Source organism: Chiloscyllium punctatum, chromosome 32 (assembly GCF_047496795.1).
Source record: "Chiloscyllium punctatum isolate Juve2018m chromosome 32, sChiPun1.3, whole genome shotgun sequence".
Lineage (NCBI taxonomy): Eukaryota > Metazoa > Chordata > Chondrichthyes > Orectolobiformes > Hemiscylliidae > Chiloscyllium > Chiloscyllium punctatum.
The window spans coordinates 50183698-50203192 of record NC_092770.1 but is presented as its reverse complement, the minus strand read 5'-3'; the positions used below and the strand labels follow the sequence as shown (position 1 = coordinate 50203192).

Below are 19495 nucleotides of genomic sequence, written 5' to 3'. Positions count from 1 at the left end.
TAGCAATGCCAATCCACTGAACCTGCACATGTTTGGACTGTGGGTGGAAACCAGAGCACGTGGAAGAAATCTGTGCAGACACAGGGAGAACATGCAAATTCCACACAGACAGTTGCCCTAGGGTGGAATCGAACCTGGGTCCCTGTTGTTTTGAGGCACTAGTGCTAACCTCTGAGCAAATCAAGTGGGCTATGTGGTGGTGTCAAGTTTCCTGAATGTTGTTGAAGCTGCACCCATCCAGGCAAGTGGAGGATATTCCATCACTCTTCTCACTTCTACCTTGCAGTTGGTGGACAGATTTCAGGAAGTCAGTTAGTGCAGTATTCCCAGCCTCTGACTAGTTCTTGTAACCAATGTATTTATATGGTTAATCCATTTTCAGTTTCTGGTCAATGGTAGCCTCCAGACTATAATGGGAGATTCTGATAATTCCCCAGGTCCCTTCAGACTAGTGAGTTAAATTCCATCAATTTCCTCTTACCATTCTTGTGTTTTCTTTTAAACAAAGCAAAAATTCATTTGTGATCTTAGCTATTGCATCAAAAAGGACTTGATCCTCAAACATAAGGAGGGAATCTGATTTGCACAGCTCAGCTCAGAACATCACCTCAACCTTTTATGAAACATGTTCATACCACCTGGAAATATTGGAATTTGCCAGTGTGGTGGTTACTTGGGCCATACTCTCATAATCTTTTATTGACTCCCTCAGCAGGAGGTCCCACTATGGTGTTTGTTTTAGTGGTGGTCAGCTCAACTCCACTCCCTATTATGTACAAGTTGCTGAAAATCGATCCTTACTGTTGAGATTATTAACTTCTGTTTTAGTGTGGAAGCAGGGTTGAAGTTTCCTGTCATTTGCCAAATAAGGGCAATTACACACTTTTATTTTTGTTTTTAAGGTTTTATAAGTGTGTCTCTGTATCCATCGCCACTCCATTAGTGTCCTATTAAGGTTGCTATGAATCTGGTAGAAAATAAAAATTCAGAAAAAGAACAGGGCAATTTAAAAGTCAAGATTGTGTTTCTGGAAAAGCACATCAAGTCAGGCAGCATCCTAGGAGCAAAAGGATTGACATTTTGGGCATAGACCCTTCATCAGGAATCTGCAATCCTCACTTTCTCCCAGGGGAATTTAAAAGTCAATACTATCTTGATTTGTGTACATGTTAATTAAACATTGGAGTGTAATGGTCAGAGTTCTTTTATGTCATCTTAGCCCTCTGCTGCTGAACTCTGTTCTCCCGCAACTGACAGAGGAAAATATTGTAGTTCTATATTAAATCTTCAATACGTTTTCACAGAATCAGGATGTAGCATGATGGATGGAGGTAATTTGCATACCTAATCAGTTTTATTAACTATTTTAACTATCTGTCATTACGTAAGGTCATTTATATGGCTGACTAGTGGTACATATGAAAATCTGGCAGGTTTGCATTTCGTGATATCTCTTTTTAGCTTTTTAACCAGTACAACCTATTTTGTTTTTCTTTGTACCAGAAACTGGCCAGTATAAAGCAGTGAGATGCTGCAGCTTTTGGCTGTACATAGCACAGAATGGCATAGCTTACATAAATAATACCAACCTGTTCCTGACAAGTAGTGGTTCTGTTTTCAGTTCCAGCACTCCTCACTGACTTCAAGAATGTTCCACCCATTCTTTTTGTAGATAATGGCTTGTTTCTAGTTCCTTAGCAAGGATGATGCCAGGTCATTCTGCTATAATTCCCTATAACGCGATTTGACAAATTGGGGGCAACGTTTCTATAGTGCGAAGTGTGTATTTTAAAGTGTGTATTGGTTATGATGCAATTCTGACCCCGTTAGTTTAAATGATGCTGCTGTTATACAATTTTCTTGTAACATGGGATTGCACAGAAATGGAACTACCACAATATAGCGGAACTGATGGTATGTCTATAGTGCCGGACAACAGTTTTACAAATACAGTTTAGGTGTAATGCAGTCATTAACAATGCAAGAAGTTAATCATAGATTTATTCTATTCATCCATCCATAAAAACAGTTTCAGGCAGTCCTTGACCCACTATCTGCTGAGTATTTCATCCTGTTTACTTGGCAATTCTTTGTCAGCAGTGATTTGATGCGTTCTTCCATTGTCAGGGACAGGGCAAGGCAATAGGTCCCAAATCTATCTCAGCTGGAATTAGAGTCAAAAATGACTGATTTGCCTTATGAAATGCACGTGTCATTATGCAGACAATGCTTAAAATAAGGAAAAAATAATCTGACTCTGAGGCACAAAATGATACACTGTGTTACACTGATATTTTAAAATAGTTTGTGATATTTGTAAACCTTCGACTGAGGTCCAGAAGTTTGGGTGACCCAGTTTTGCAGTGAACGCACCAAACAGCACAAGATGGTTAATTAGCCTTCAGGATCAAGATCAAATAACTTTACACTACTCTATACAGCTCAGTATAATTCCCATCTGCTGAATTGACCTTCTAAGTCATTAAGAAGCTTTCTTTGTTGGCTCTTGAGTTTTTAGAAGTTTGGTCTGTTCTGTGTTTTTATTTTTCTTATAGGCTCTAAAGAACACCATACAAGATTTTAATCAGAAGAATGAAACTTTCAGGTCTGCAATTGCCAAGGAAGGGGAGGAACAGGCTCCAGAAGTTTCGGTAAATTCCTTGATGTTTATGATGTGAGGTCACCTCCAGTAGCATATTTTGCCTGATATGGCTGATGATAACATTGAATAAATTCAAACCCAGAATGAAACCTGGTTTCACAGATCATAATTAAGCTAATGGCATTTAACTTTGAATCTCGTTATCCTGGTGGTTGCTCAATGAATAGATTCATGAGGCTGCCAGGGTTCTATTGATGCAGAAACACAAGTTGATTGTGCACCCAGAGTATTATTACTTCTATTTTTTTAAAAACTCATTTTAATTGACTTTCTAGTTTTCTGCTTTGATCTGCAGGAACAATTTTAAGATGTATTTTTAGTTCCAATGGTCTAGAATGCTTTTCAGTTCTGACAGCCACAAATTCTCACCCTTTAGATCCTACAAACTACCCTGCTGCTATGTGGAGTTGTTCTGCTAGACTTATTTGTGGTTATTCTTCTTTGTGGTTGAAACTGAAAACCTGATTCTTCCAAATGGAACTCAAACTCAACAATCATTGAGTCCCGATCATTTGTTTTCTGTACCATAAACTCAGCAGTATAAACACTTTGTGAACTAACATTATAGATATCTGGCTAGGCCTGTAATAAGTCACATGCTTTCTTGGAAATGATGTATTTAAGTCAGTTTTTCCAAAAGATACTTTGACATTTAAAAAAAAATAAGTCTCCCCCACAGAATTGAAACCAAAACCTATCTGCCTTAATTACAAAAATCCAAATTATCAAATAATGATACATATTTACCATACCTTTAACAAAGAAACTGAGCGAGGTGGGTCCAATACATATTTATAAACATTCTCAGACACACAAGTCTCTGACCTAATATTAAACTAAAGGGTTACAGCAGAAAGATATGCTTTCAACAGAGTTTCATGCTTCAAGTGATCCAAATAAAGTCTGTAAAACAGAACTACATAACTTCTATGATCCCAGCCAATGATATTACTGGACAGCAACATTCTGGAGTGTGATCTTCCTGAGAGCTCTTTTTCTCACTTCAGTTAATGTGCTTCATCATTAACTCAAACATTGCCCTGCTAGGCTGCAGGGTTTCTTTAACAAATGAACAGAAATTTATCACGCAAAAGACAAAAACAGAAAAAAATAAATCTGGATATAGATTTGACAAATTTGGGAACACTGTTTCTATGGTGCAAACTTTTAAAGTGTGTATTAAAAGGATCTCAAAACCCAGAAAAGTAAAGTTTCAACTTTTTTCCCAACACCATCACTTTACAGTAATTCAATCCAGAGAAATTATGCCTATATCAAATCTTGGAGCTTAACTTAACTGATTCTTTCTTTTTCTGACCTGTGAACTGTGGAGTTGTCTCCAACTCCATTGATATTGTGATAACAATATCACAAAAATGAAAAACCAAGAAAATATAAGCTCTAATAACCCTCAGATTTCAAAACAAACACTCCTGGTCTAGAAATTGCATAAAATAAACTTTTCTCCTGAGAATTTATCCCCTTAACTCCTGTAGGGGGAAACAAAACATGCAGGGGAATTATGTTTGCTCTGACCCCACTCGGGTCTCCTCTGAACTGCTCCAAAACTTTAGATCTCTGTGTTTTCTAATCCAAAGTAAAATCAATTCTTGATTATTCAAAACTGAAATTAAGCTAACTGCATTAAATGTTTACTCCAACTGTATAAACCATTTTCATTAGCATTGCAGATGTGTCCTGTTCTTTGATAAGTCACTATTCTCTAAGGACTGTCTGCCCTTGTTTTCTTCTCTTAACCCTTCACAGAAGTAACAAACACCCTTATATTGTACCTTTTTTTAACATCCAAAGTCTCAAAATGACATTAATACTGAAAAGCTCATGTTGTCATCATGTTTTTAGTGATTGCAATTCAGTAAAGGTGTCACTGGATATCCATTCCATGATGAGCTTTCCGCTATCCTGATTCAGCCTTCAAAATGTTGGACTGATCCTAAAAATGCTCATTGGCATCTGTGCATGAACTGCTACTTCCTTGGCAACACTGACTTTGCAGCCTTGCTCTGAGAGACATTTTGTCTCACTGCTAATACATAAATAACAGTAACCATTTTGTTTACAACCAATCTCTGGAACAAATGTCTGAGTTATATTAAGCTTATAGGTTACAGAGAAGCATGTTTCAAGTGATCCAAAATAAGCTGGGAATGAGAGATCTTTCTAATAGCATTGGACCTGAGGATAGAGTGATTATATTTTTTAAGAGACATGCTCATAATATTATTAGATTAGATTAGATTAGATTAGATTACTTACAGCGTGGAAACAGGCCCTTCGGCCCAACAAGTCCACACCGCCCCGCCGAAGCGCAACCCACCCATACCCCTACATCTACCCCTTACCTAACACTACGGGCAATTTAGCATGGCCAATTCACCTGACCTGCACATCTTTGGAGTGTGGGACGAAACCGGAGCACCCGGAGGAAACCCACGCAGACACGGGGAGAATGTGCAAACTCCACACAGTCAGTTGCCTGAGGCAGGAATTGAACCCAGGTCTCTGGCGCTGTGAGGCAGCAGTGCTAACCACTTTGCCACCGTGCCGCCCCCGTCTGTGCTTGTAACGGAGGCTGAAAGGCCACCGTGAAACCACTGTTTATTTGTTGTAAAAACCCATCGGTTTACTAATGTTTTCTGTCATCCTTATCTGGTCTGCCTTGCATGTGACTGCAGTCCTCAATAAAGCAATTGATTCTTAAGTGCCCTCTGGGAAATTAGGGATGGGCAATTATCGAATTTGGTGAAATACAAAACGAAGAACATGTTCAAAACTTTCTCTCAGTTGTGTTTTTCCCTTTAGTATTATGCTTCAGTATCTTTGAATTATTTGGGACTTGTTAAAAAGTATTGCCTATCAATTTTCATTATATTTTTAAAATGTGTTCTTTTTTAACTAACTAAAAATTTAAAGAGTTTAAATTAATACATTAAGTTTTCTACTTTTGCATAGCAAGTTTTTTTGTTTCAATGTAAGAACTTAATTCTGAAATGAGAATAATGCTGTGAATAGATTTCACCATAGTAATCCACAGTCCTTGACAGAGGTTGAAAAATACATTCTTCTCAATAGCACTGTGATGGGTGTGAATCATGTCATGAGTAAACTTTGGAATTCAAGAAAAAAAGTCACTTTTTGAGGGATAATATTTTATTCCTCTGGCCAAGTTAGCTTTCTCCACCAAAATATTCCAATATTTTTGTTTCCTGCATATTTAACTTTCCTGAAATCTGCTAATGTGAACATTTAACCAGTGACACTGAAGACTATCTATATGTAGTTCATTCCAGTACATATGCCAATTGACTGAAACATTGCTAATAGTGCTGTTAACAGGGGTGAGTTAGCATGTTTACTGATTCAGTGCAAAGTTTGAGACATAAAATTTAAATCCATCTATAAATGCACAACTCTCAATAAAAAGTTTATATTAAAAATCACTTTTAATTTTTATGATCTTAATGGATCTTTAGACAAAGCTGCCATTGAAAAGAAACATATGGTGATGAAATATCACTAAGGGAAGAGGTCAGTTTGAATTATAAATAAATGTTCATACACTAGCTGACTGGCATGCCCATCTTTGTTTCAAATTACCTTTTTCTTCTTTCTCTATCAATCCAAAGACTGCAGAACTGGGAATGAGGGCACCAAGATGGATTCGAGACAATGAAGTTACTTTATGTATGAAATGTAAGGAGCCCTTCAATGCACTGACTAGACGAAGACATCATTGCCGTGCTTGTGGATATGTAAGTGGACTCTGATTCAAAATGCTTGTCTTACAATACATGTTTGTTCATTGTTCTAAGTATTGGTACCAGTTCTAAGTTGGAAAATGCACTACTTTTATATGGAATATGCAATTCTTTATCATTCTAACATCCTTCACCAACATTTGAGCTGATCCGATCTTTGTTTGCTTCTGGAAATATTTTACTTTGTTCAACATTGTAAAGATCACTTGCATAGTTTCACCACATGGGCTAAAAGCTTAAGAATTGGAGGGGTTATGACCTTCAAGCTTGTTCTGCTAGTCAGCATGACGAAGACCAAACTCAGTGTGTCAATTCCGCTTTCCAGCCCTGCCACTTTATTTATTAATTCCCTTTATTGTCCAAAAATATATTAATGATTCAGAAACCACAGCCATCTGAGTAAAGAATTCTAAAGTATAACAATAGTCTTAAAATTTTTTTCATCTCCTTCTCAAATAACTGATTCTTTATTCTGTGATTATGAACCTAGATCCGAGTTCGGTAGTTTAGTGAACCATCCTCTTGAGCCCCCTCCAAATTAATGTCACAAAATTTGATTTCATGGTATCACTGGAATTTCAGACAACAGAAGCTGAAAGTCTTGCATGTCAGACATAGCCCGCATGGTGTCCCATTCTGGGAAGGGCACTGGTGCTGGGGTGCAGTGTGTGCATCTGAAGGTTTGCAACTTTCAGATCATGATATCAAACAACCGTAAGTGCAGGTCAGCTTTACACTGTTTGCTTGTTGCTCATGAAAGAATGTTAGCAAACCTGCAAGAGGGAGTAGGATTCACCAGTCTCATTATTGAAAAGGTCCAGACATTCAACTTGGACAAAAGTTGATATTAGCAATTGCAAGGTTTCTGGAAGTACTCTCCAACACTTTTTGGAAGTGTTGTGCTAAGTTATAGGATACTGCAGTATGTTCACAGATAGGACATAAGGTTTGGTGGCATATTCTCTCAAAGACTGCAATGGATATCAAAGCTACACTTCTAGTTAGATAACACGATGAGAGAACAGCACAGAAGCTGCCAAAAGGAGAACTCTGTACAGTGCTCTTTTGTAGTGTTTGAGCCAAACTCCTCCCATGCTTCTTGACAATGACATTATGTTTTCTGGCAGGTCAACTAGTGTACTCTGTATCTCTGTGCATGGCTGTCATTACTGACCCAGTCCTAGCCCAGTAAAGAACTTTTCTGAGTCCTTTTGTAACAGAATTCATTTGCATTTTTTTTCTCATATTCTTAGCAATAACTGAACATAAAGGCTATGTTGCAGTTAGTATTTGTAGAGTTAAATATCTAGATGTTTAATATAATTGCAGAGTGTCAGGGTGTGTTGATTCATGCTGCAGTGGGTATGAAGTGCTTTGAAGATGAATTCAATAAACTCGAATATCTTTGTCAGACCATTAAACTTTTCTATAGTACTGTTAGCTTCTTTGACAGGATTCCTTTGTTTCACTCCCTGACTACATATTTCCATTCCCTTCAGAGAGCCTGCTGGTCTCCTGCAAAAACAGGTCATCCACTTATCCATGTCTCTCTCTCTCGCTCTCACTGAAATTATGGTCTGTTTTATGTAGCTGTGAATGCTGCTGACTGCCTGTATTGTCACTTGCTGCAACAGTCTTTGACTGAATTCACTTGCCCTTTACAAGGTACAAAGTGATGGTCTGCTTGAATCAGGGAGGATCAGGGCACACTAACTTGGGTACCTAAAATCCTTGACGCAACTTGAACTATTTGAATGCTACAAAAAATGGGCAGCATTAAATTTGCATGCTCCCTGTATTAATGACAATGAGTGCAGGAAGGCCACACCCAAAAATAGATAATCACAAATTGTTAGCCTTAGATGTTCTAATGAAATGTTCCCTCAATTTCCTAAACACTACAACATAGGCCCATTTGACAGAACGTCACCTCATAGACTGTCAGCCCTCTCACCCTGGAAACTTAGAAATCAATCAATTTAATGTACACAACCCCTTACTTCATGAACTATGATGGTGGTTAGAAACAAGTGGAAGAGAAGGATCTAATGAAACTTTGCTGTATGAGGTGGCCGCTCAACACACCCACAGCAATGACCTCATAATGTCAATAGGGGCTGCACAGATTATCAATCAATTTGTGGCCAGTTAAATATCAGGCCAAATGAGAAACAACATTGCAAATATAAAATAAAACAACTACTGTTTTCTTAAAATTATACATTCTTGATATTAGGATAGTTGACAAAATAACATCTCACCTGGCTTAGCATAATTTTTTTTGTGTTTTTGTGAAATGCTTTGCAATATTTAACTAAAGGGGCTACATAAATACAACCTGCTGCTTGTATTGTCAGTTACCTTCAAGATACGTGTTGAACAGAAGGTGACACAAATGATTGCATTTTCAGCTGTAAAGTAAATTTCAATTGCACCTCCCTCTTTTTAATAGGTTGTATGTTGGAAGTGCTCTGATTACAAAGCAAACCTAGCATATGATGGCAACAAGCCCAGCAAAGTATGTAAAGACTGTTATATCATAATAACAGGACAAACTGACAGTGAGGAGAAGGATGATAAAAAAAAGAAAGGAATTCTTGAGGTAGGAGTTCTTGTTTTTCCTAAAGTGTGATAATGTGTGTATACAACTAGGTTTCTGTTGTTTATATATATTTTTAAAGAAAAGTTCAGCTCCATGAGGCCATCTCCATTCTGCCTTTAATGAAATGAATCAAATTTGTAGATATTACATCTTGCTATTCTGTTCATTTCAAAGCAGGCGTTGTCCAAGATTTTCTTCATGTCACTCATAGGATAGAGGCATTGCTGGCAAGTTGGCAACTATTTCTGTTTTTAAATGCCCTTGAAGATGTGGTGAGGTGCCTTCTTAAATACAGTGAGTGGCTTGCTAAACGGGGCAGTTGAGAATCAACGAAATTGCTATGGGTCTTGAGTCGCAGGATAAATTAGGTGAAAATGGCAGACTTAAAGAGCATTAATGAACCAGGTTCCTTTTTACAGCAATCTGGTAGTTTTGTGGTCACTGTTATTGACAGCTTCCCATTTTAGATTTATTTAATTCATTGTAAATAAGTTCACAAATCAATAGTGTAAGATTTGAACTTTTGTATTTGCAATTTGTTCATTAAGGCACTGGGAGACTGAACTAATCACCTAACCACTTTTGTTACTATAGAGGGGTATTAAGTTTATAATAAGCTGAGTCATCAGTGCTATTGTGGCCATTCATTAATGATAAGTAATTTCTTTTTCTTGGCTGTAGTGAATTAAAGTTGTTCTTACTTTTTAATATTTGTCCCTCATTCATCTGTTTCAGATTGAGGCTGCTGAGGTCTCAGAAAATTGCATCATCTGTGACTTTCTTCACTATCTAGAGAAACCTACTAAACCTTGGCAGAAAGTGTGGTGTGTGGTGCCCAAGAATGAGGGATTGGTTCTTTATATGTATGGAGCTCCCCAGGTATTAATAACATTGAACATTTAAAAAAATCATGTTAATAACTGTATAAAGTTGGATTCCTGCTATGATGAGTGCAGATTACTTCTCAGCAGAGAGAAGCACCTGCTAATGATCTGATGCTTACTACAAGGGAATAAGATTAGACTTGTTCATGATATGATGTCTTTTAGCCACAGGTTTGGAAGTTTCTCTTATGTCGTTACTCCCTTGTAGAATTGTGTACCTTTTCATCCAGACAAGCAGGTTTTTACAGCTGAGGTTGTTATCCTGGAGATTTAAATCCACTTAATGCTGGTATGTACCATAATATTCTGCAGATCCACACCAATGAGGTACCCACAGCATGATTTCTGGGGAACAATCAAATTTTGTTTTCTTTAATTTTTAGATTAGATTACTTACAGTGTGGAAACAGGCCCTCCGGCCCAACAAGTCCACACCGCCCCGCCGAAGCGTAACCCACCCATACCCCTACATCTACATCTACCCCTTACCTAACACTACGGGCAATTTAGCATGGCCAATTCACCTAACCTGCACATCTTTGGACTGTGGGAGGAAACCGGAGCACCCGGAGGAAACCCACGCAGACACGGGGAGAACGTGCAAACTCCACACAGTCAGTCGCCTGAGGCGGGAAATGAACCCGGGTCTCCAGCGCTGCGAGGCAACAGTGCTACCCACTGTGCCACCGTGCCGCCCACAAATTTCCTGTGAAATATCTATCAGACTGGAACGGAAAAGGGATATTCCCCTTCTTTTTAAGAAGTAAGATGGGAAAGCAGAATTAAAATTGACTGACTAGGTTAAAAAGAGAGAGATTAAAAAGGAAATAAGTAAGAATAAGCAGACACTTCTTAAATTGCAGTTGCAACTCAATGTTGTGTTTCTCCTTGGGGAGTAAAATGTAGTGAGTTTCCACAACTATCAAATGTCTCAAATCACTTTATAGCCAGCGAAGTTATTCTGAAGTGCAGTTATTCTTATAATGTAAGAAATGTGACAGGCAATCTGCATTCAGCAAATTCCCAGAACAGCTGTATGAAAATGACTAGATGATCTGTTTTTCGTGAAATCAATTTAAATACTGGCCAGTACATGAGGATGACTGCCTTGCTCCTCTTCAGAAGTGCAATGGAATCTTTTATGTCCGTCTGAGAGGACAGATTGGTCCTTGGTTTAATGACTTGTACAAAGGAGAACACCTCCAACTGTGCAGTCTACCTTTAGTGCTGCACTTCTGACTCAAAGGCATATGTGCTGCTAACTGTCTGACACTTGGAATAAGAAATAAATGAATATTTTGTAGAGGGTTTCTTGTGAAACCAATACACAGCAATGGATTTGACGTCCTGCAAAGGTAGTAAAAGCAATTTAGGTTAGGAGGGAGTGGAATGGCAGGCAAGATGATGAGTTGGGATAGGAAGTGGTGGTGATGGGGAATAAGTTAGGAGTGCCATCGGTTAATTGGGATTGGTGGTTCAGTCTCCCAACATGGGGGTCAGAGGAGCAATCAGATTTTCCAGATTCCATGTTCAGGTGCATTCTATAGGAACTCTATCAGTGCTGACTTAGGCAAAGCAAACCACTGTTGTAATAGGGATCTTGAGCAGATAGTTTCCCTTTAATTTCCAGGGGCAAATGCTTCACCCATGGGTAAAGGATGTTTCTTGTTCATGTTGGTCGGCATACTTGCAGCTGACTGTGTACATGTCGGTCATTCTGTAAAGTAGGTACAATGTGACCCAAATTCTGTGTTTCTAAATTTAAGGCCATTGCCAAAAGAACATATGGAATCATTGGGGAAATACACTTTCTTAGGGCATGAATTTTGAAGCAGAATCTGTTATTGAAACTATACATAGAGTTTTAAAGGGAAGATAATGCTTAAAGAATATGGGGAAAGATCAGAATGGGACTAAGAGGATAGATCATTCAGAAACCTCCCAAAGGTCACTGTTTACACTGTAAATTTTTATGGAAATTTACAAACAGAACAACACAGCTAGAAATATCAAACATGCAAATAAAGGCAGAAAAAAAGAGCAAATGCGTATTCATTTTCTAATCCAAAATAGTATTTTGAAATGTGAAAACTCTAGGTGGTTGAAACAGCTGGAAATTGAAACTGAAATTAATGAAAAACTGTACATTGAACATAATAGTAAATGGGCCAAATTGTATTTTCACATTCTGAAGGTAAAACATTGAGAAATTATGAAGGAGGTTATGCTTCAATTACAAAGAGCACGAAGAAGGTAACATCTTGAGTACAGTGCATAGTAATGGTCACCTTAAGGAAGGATGTAAATACATTGGAGGCAATTCAGAGGAAGTTTACGAGACTGATACCTGGCTTGGCTTGTAGTTGCTTAATTTGAAAAGAGTAAGTGATGACTTGATTTGAAACATAAATGAACCAGAGGGGTCTTGACAGGATGGATGTGGACAAACTGTTTCCTGTTTTGGGAGGGTCTAGAACTCAGGGACATTGTTTAAAAATTAGGGATCATCTATTTAAAATTGTCGAAGAGATTATTTTTCTGAGGGTCATGAATCTTTGTAACCCACTTCCTGAAAAGGGAGTGGAAGCAGGGTCCTTGAGTGTTTAAGGCAGAGATGAATGGATAGCTTCATGTTAAGTAAGAGAGTGAAATGTCATCCAAGGAAGACAGGGATCTGGATGAAAGGTTAGAATCAGATGAGCTTGGTCTTATTGAATGGCAGAGCAGGCTCAACAGGCTAAATGTCCTTTTGCCAATTCGTATGTTCATATCACACTGTTGTGATCAAAATTCCATTGAGACTTTTTTTGTAATGGGCTTTCAATGCAAGTTTTAGTTGAGAAGGTGGTGAATTAATACAGAATAGAAATTCTTAGAATTACTTGACTTCCAACAGATAACTAACCAGGTGTAAGCACTGTGCTGGTGTACAAAACAGTTTGGGACAGTGAGACATTGGCTGGTGCATTCTGATGAACACAAGTGAGAAATATTGCTTTTTTTCCTGTGTTGCCATCACTTGACTGAAATTTCATTTTTGCTTGTTACTATCATAGTTTTTCTCCAGGAAGGGCTTTTGCCCGAAACGTCGATTCTCCTGCTCCTTGGATGCTGCCTGACCTGCTGCGCTTTTCCAGCAACATTTTTCAGCTCTGATCTCCAGCATCTGCAATCCTCACTTTTTCCTATCATAGTTTTTGTAAAGCAAATAGCTTCTGGCTTATTTGGACATTTTATGATGTTATCTAACCAGACAGTAACAAGCAAGTAAACAAACAGTTGTAAGTCAACAGAGGACATGAAGGGCAAAGATGGAGGATTGCTGTAAAAGTTGGTATCAAAATTCAGTCCAGTGAATACCACTAATTTATTGTATTCAAACTTGGAAGGGGTTGCTGTGAATGTTTTGCACAAAGAGATTGTAAACACACTCTTGAGTTGATCCTTGTGTTCCTACTGCCCCATTGCTGCCTCAAAACAGGTCAGAAGCAGGACTAAAGTCATGTTTGGAACAGAATTACTGACCTACCACTGCGTTCCCATTCAACCTGATTCTTAGGTAGATCTCCATGTTGGTTACCAGGCATATGCTGGATGATGCCATTAAGTTCCAAAATCTGAGAGGATACAATGTGATTCCTGGCAATTCTAAACAATTTTTCCAAAATGTAACTCTTCAAGTCACTGGAACTTGATGGTTTTTGAATTATTGAGTAGTCAAATATTGTTTTTAGAATTGCATTTCATGAAATTTCTTACATCTTTACATTTTCTCTAGGATGTGAAGGCACTGGCCACTATTCCTCTTCTTGGCTACACAATAGAAGACAATCCAAAGGGTGTTGACATGTCTCATGTGTTTAGACTTAAACAGTCGAGATTCATCCATACTTTTGCTGCAGACTCTAATGATCAGAAACAACAGTGGCTGAGAATCATCAACATGGCTGCAAAGGGAGAAATACCAACTGACAATGATGATGTTGGTAGTGACGACTCCTCTACTTGGCGACTGAGCAGCCAGTCTGAGGTAGACCAAGCTACTAACAGCTGACATGGAGGGTCCAAAGATACTCAGTGACAATTCCTGAAGCATGAGCGATCCTTTATGTGCAACAAAGTCAAATTATTCCTTCAAATGAAATAATCTATATTCACTATCTGTTGACGTCTTCACCCTGAACTAATTCTGCAGCAGTCACAAACTGTTTGTTTGTTCAGTCACACTTGAAGTTTTTCATCGAACTCCCTCAAACGTCCATGAATCCCTAAGGACTATCCAGTATCAACTTTCTAATACAAAATACCAGGGTAATTAAGTCAGATTTAAATTGAGGTGGTCTCATTATGAATTTCTTCTGTTTGGTTGTTGTTCATACAAAATTTGATATTTATGAAATCTGAAGTTCTGATTGACATCCCAGATACCTGTCTCCCAATTTTGTTTTAAATGTGCTTTCAACAAAAAAAACTCATCTAAGCCATTTTAGAGAATATTGGTCTCTGTGCTTAGGCATTATTTCTCAGTCTTCTAGAAGATATTGACCTTTTGTGTTATAACATTGCAGAGATTTAACATAATTTATTTTTAAAGCTGCAGTATCCCTTCATTGCCTTCATCAATGTAGCAGTTAAGCAAACTCAAAGAATTTGTGGATATTTATGTGCATCCAGTGGTAAAAATTTAACTAGTTTTGAAATGTAAAATGATTGAAGGTGGTGGACAGGAATGACAATAACTGCTGCACTACAGAATGGCAAGTACTATCATTACACAGTGTAAAGAACAGGTTAATATTTGATTCCTGATAAATTATTGAAGGAAAGTGAACCCCTGTCCCAGATGCATGAACTGTTAATCGAGAATTGAGTATTGTGCAGGTGCCATTTTGTTGTTGTTGATTTAGTTTCTCAGCATTATTGCTAGTGTCCGAGGAGTAGGACAATTACTCAGCTTCTTGTTGTGAGTAGCACATGGAGACATGAGGGTCACTTCATGTAAGATGGGAGGAAATTTTAACCAAGGCAATCATTCATCTCATATAGGGAGCAAAAAGATATATCTATACAAATGTCAATTTCAATTTCTCTAAAGAATAGAGACAAAGATGGTAACACACTAATACAGAGGGTAAAATGATGGCAAACAGTATAACCCATATTGTCTCTAACACCTTTCTGATGTAAATATGTATAAATTCTCAACCTTTTTACAGTGAAGTTATGAAATTGAGTGACAGTTTTAAGTATTTTATAATAGGCCATAACACAAGGCTCTCACTGACCTATAATGAAAGAAGATGTCAGAAAGAAACAGGATTTCTAGTTCTCATGGAATTTCAATATGGGTTTATGACAATATTTGTCATATCCTGCAACATGCATTATTTTCAGACTTCATTTATAAAAGCTGAAATAACATGCATCAAATCACTGGCAAATTTGCCTAGACCACTGATCACTCCATTTAAATAGTAAAATGTTAAGAGCATGTGGCAAGATTTGCAAGTATCTGAAAGTACATTGCATGAAACGGCAAAACAGTGGGTCTGTCATCAGGTAGTAAGTTAGTACCTGCTCCCTGTGCCAAGTTCTGAATTGTAAAAGGATCAGAAGGGATACTTCAACTTTAATTCCAGTGTTGCATTTGTATTTTTGTGTGTAGAGCTGGATTTGTTTTAGGGAGTTGTTTTTTCTGGAGATGCAACTAAATCGAATTCAATGACCAAACTAGATATTACTTCTGGAATGACACCATTTTATGTTAATGTCTAATAGAAGGGATATGATGTGTATTCTTGAAAGGTCATAATGCAAGTTGCAACATCACAGAAGTAAAATCTTCCTCCGTTGGATGACTAACAAAGTCCAAATCTGTATAAGTTTCTGGAATTTTCCTGATCCCTAAGTCATTTAGTGAAGCAAATAAAATAGTTTGCAAGTACTTTTCCTTGTTACTGGTGCCCCCTTAAAATGAATATTTCAGTCTCTATAACACTACCTTTTTAAACAGAAAGCACTGAGGAATTTGTCATGGTCTTTGTTTCCCAAAACCATCATGACATCTTCTGCCAATGCCTATCTGCTGTTCTAAAGAATTTCTAACATTGTAAGATGTTCCAGCATTCCAACATGCTCCGCACTATTTGGAGCCTTCTGACTATATTTTTGCACCACAATTCGCAACCATCAGGGTTGCTCCCTGAGCAAAAATGTTATTTGAGACCATTACTGTGGATCATCAAGATATCACCTGTCAGCCACATTTCAGGTTAGAGGTAGATGAACTATGTAGTGATGTTTATACACTCCATTAAGAACAGAAATACAGCTAGCTTTAACTTTATTTCATACAGTAAAAAGAGCATTTTAAAACAATTTTTCCACTGATCACTTGCAATAATCACCATCCTCATTTTCATCCAGTAAAATTAAGAAATGCACATATTAGTTTTCCCTTTTGTTCCACATTATCTATGCTATTGGTAAGTGCTATGAATTTTGATATCCATTTGCTCCATACTGCAGACAATGCCTGTAATTGCAGGACTTGTTTTTGTTTCAAATGTTGTTCTGCAGTATTTATGTTACCTGGTCACTACCCTGCTTAAGCTATATTAGCAATTGAACGTTTTAGTATACATTGACTGCATCTTGATACTACACTTTTAATTTATAGCTAAATTGAAATGATTTGTAGGGTCTTGTTAATATTGTCAATCAACAGGCAGAAGAAAATTATGTATATACATTTTGGTTTTAAATTTCCAATCAGCACAGTATTAAAACTGAATTAATACATGCACACTATATTATAAAATTGTTTAAAATGTGTTATTCCTAATAGTATTGTATGCCACCTTGCATGATTCCTGATACAGACAGGTAAACAGAACCCACAGATCACTATCCGCGGTAATCCATCACCTGTCAAGTGATAGTTTGGTTATTTGTTCTGTTTCTTCCTCATCTCTGAGAAGAAATGCCTCAGACTTGCCCAATGATGATCAAACTTGCCTAAAGAAGAGTTTGAAAAACAACTTGCCAAGTGTTTGAACTGGCTACCTCGATCTTGGGAGTCAAGTGCCTTCAAAACTTGGATCATTGTGCCAGCGAAGATTTTTAGGCCAACTCCAATAATATATAGTTGTGAATACATGGTGTACTGTTAAAAGTTTATATGACATGTCAGGTACAAATTTAACATTTCAATATTAAAATTTATATATGCTAAATCTGACAATGGTAGGAAATTGACTGTTTTGGCTACCTAACAAAATGAAACACATGTTCATTTGGTTTTAACCACAAAGTCAAAGATAAATTGGAAATTGTTAATTTTCTCAATGCCACTGAGCTTTGCTTTAAATGTTGAGGTTTTACATTTTCAAAGCACTTGTTGAATATATGGACTTATAAATGTCTATGCTTGCAAAGTTTCTCACAACCTACCTCTGATACCATGTACAACTGCAACAGTACTTTGTCTCATTCTGAAAACCTGGAGTTTGAGTGTAGAAACTTTGCAAAAAGTCTTAGCAGAATTGAGAAATTCATTTTGGGTTCTTGAGAACAATTTGGTGCTCAGATGTCCCATCATTTGTCAAAAGTTGTGTATAGTACATATAATTGAAACCAACTAAGCTATGTTCTCTGAATTCTGCAATTATTTTCCCAAAATGTCTTTGATTCAATCATTCACTCAGAGCTTTTCTTAAGTTACTCATTTAGTACTGTTAATGAAATACAGTGAAATCAAATGTATATGAAGGTGGCTGTATAATTAAAGTGATTGGCTGTGCCAAAATATTGAAAGCTGTTTTATAGTACCATTGCTATTTGTAACATTTACTCTTCATATTTTCCCATTGAGAACAATGCAGTGTTTATACACAGCCCTTTTCAAACATTTTCAGAATGTGGTCATTCCTATTGATTGTTTTTATATTAAAAGGTAAACTGCATAAAGCCAGTTCATTACAAAGAAATACTTGAGCACTGGATGTCACAAATATGTTCTAGTAAATAAGTGTAGCCTCTGTAGGAATGCGCTCAATCAGTTCCCAGTGCCACTGATGAAATGATCAGATAATATTTTTAAATGATGTTTATAGAGGGATAAATATTGAAGAGGATACTGGGGATCACTCCCCAGTTTTTCTTTGAAATAGACCCATGGGATCTTCTGTACCAGCAAATGGGCCTCTATTTAAAGTGTCATTTGTAAGATAGACTTCTGCCACTGCAGTCACTTACCAAGCTACTAATCCAGATCATGTTAACTAGTCTGAGGTATTATTTTCAGATCAACTTTCTTACCCATTGGAAATAGTAAAGCTGATTTATGTCTGGAGCAGTAGCTATTTGATTTAGTTAGTTTTAATCCATTTGTCTAGATTCCAAATGTATTCCTCTTTCTCTAGAAAATATATTGTAGAAAAGATTAGATTAGATTCCCTACAATATGGAAAAAGGCCCTTAGGCCCAACAAGTCCACACCTACCCTCCGCAGAGTAACTCACCCAGACCCACTCCCCATATTTTCCCTGGACTAATGCACCTAACACTATGGGCAACTTAGCACAGCCAATTCACCTGACCTGCATATCTTGAGGTTGTGGGAGAAAACCCACGCAGACATGGGGAGAATCTGCAAACTCCACACAAACAGTCACCTATATAAGGAATCGAACTCTGGTCCCTGGCGCTGTGAGGCAGCAGTGCTAGTCACCGTACCACCCCTAAAACCTGAGAACTCAAGAGTTTGGCTGTAAATTAATGACAATGAAAAGATTGTGGGCTTTTTGGCCTGAACAGCAGTTGGTTTTAACATTTCATTATTGCTCCAAGAAGGACATAGAAAATTAAAATAGGAACTCCAATTCTGAATGCACCACAGTGGTAACAGAGTTCTAAGCAATCCAGCACATAAGTACAACCCTCCAGAAGCTTGAGTTTTTTACATTAAAATTATGCATTGAATATATTATCTTAGATGTTTAATAACTGATTTTTAAAAATAAATTAACTAATATTTGTATTTTCAATACACCACCAGAATAATACTTTCCTAAAGTTTATCAATTACAACTGAGACAGGAGGAATGTACTGTATTCTTCTAGTCCCATTATTCCATGGGCCACAACATAAATTAGAATAAACTTTTCCCCAGTCTAAACATGACCAATTGTATCTTTTCTATATTAAAAAGAAAATATCCATCAATATCCAAAATGCACGCAATGAAAATACAGAATTAGTTAACATACAGTTTATGAAATGAAAGCATACCTTTCTGTCCACAGATGCTGAAGACCTGTTGAGTTTCTTCAGCAATAATTTCGGTTTTATTTAAAACTCTGATCCCCTTTAACATCCACCCCCTCCTGCCCCACCATCTCTCTCACCAAGTTAAAAATAATAAATGGGTATTAATATATGGGGAATTAATAAATGGATATTAATGGAGAGGCAGGTCAGTGGATCATGTGTTATTCAAAATGCTGCTTCTCTGTATTTTTCTGAATGCTTCCACTGGCTTGCAAGAAGTTTAGGGTAGGCAATTAA

The 19495-nt window shown here is 37.3% G+C and overlaps 1 protein-coding gene across 10 annotated transcripts in view; it reads left to right on the top strand.

The window, feature by feature from the left end:
• LOC140458159 (FYVE, RhoGEF and PH domain-containing protein 4-like) overlaps window positions 1-17746 on the top strand; it is a 257059-nt gene extending 239313 nt beyond the window's left edge. For all 10 annotated transcript variants that reach the window (XM_072552324.1, XM_072552327.1, XM_072552326.1 and 7 more), the window contains 5 exons: window positions 2556-2651; window positions 6310-6435; window positions 8894-9043; window positions 9779-9922; window positions 13706-17746. In XM_072552324.1, coding sequence (XP_072408425.1) covers window positions 2556-2651; window positions 6310-6435; window positions 8894-9043; window positions 9779-9922; window positions 13706-13981 — 792 coding nt within the window. In that variant the 3' untranslated portion in view covers window positions 13982-17746. The remainder of the gene's footprint in view (window positions 1-2555; window positions 2652-6309; window positions 6436-8893; window positions 9044-9778; window positions 9923-13705) is intronic.
• Window positions 17747-19495: the final 1749 nt, after the last annotated feature.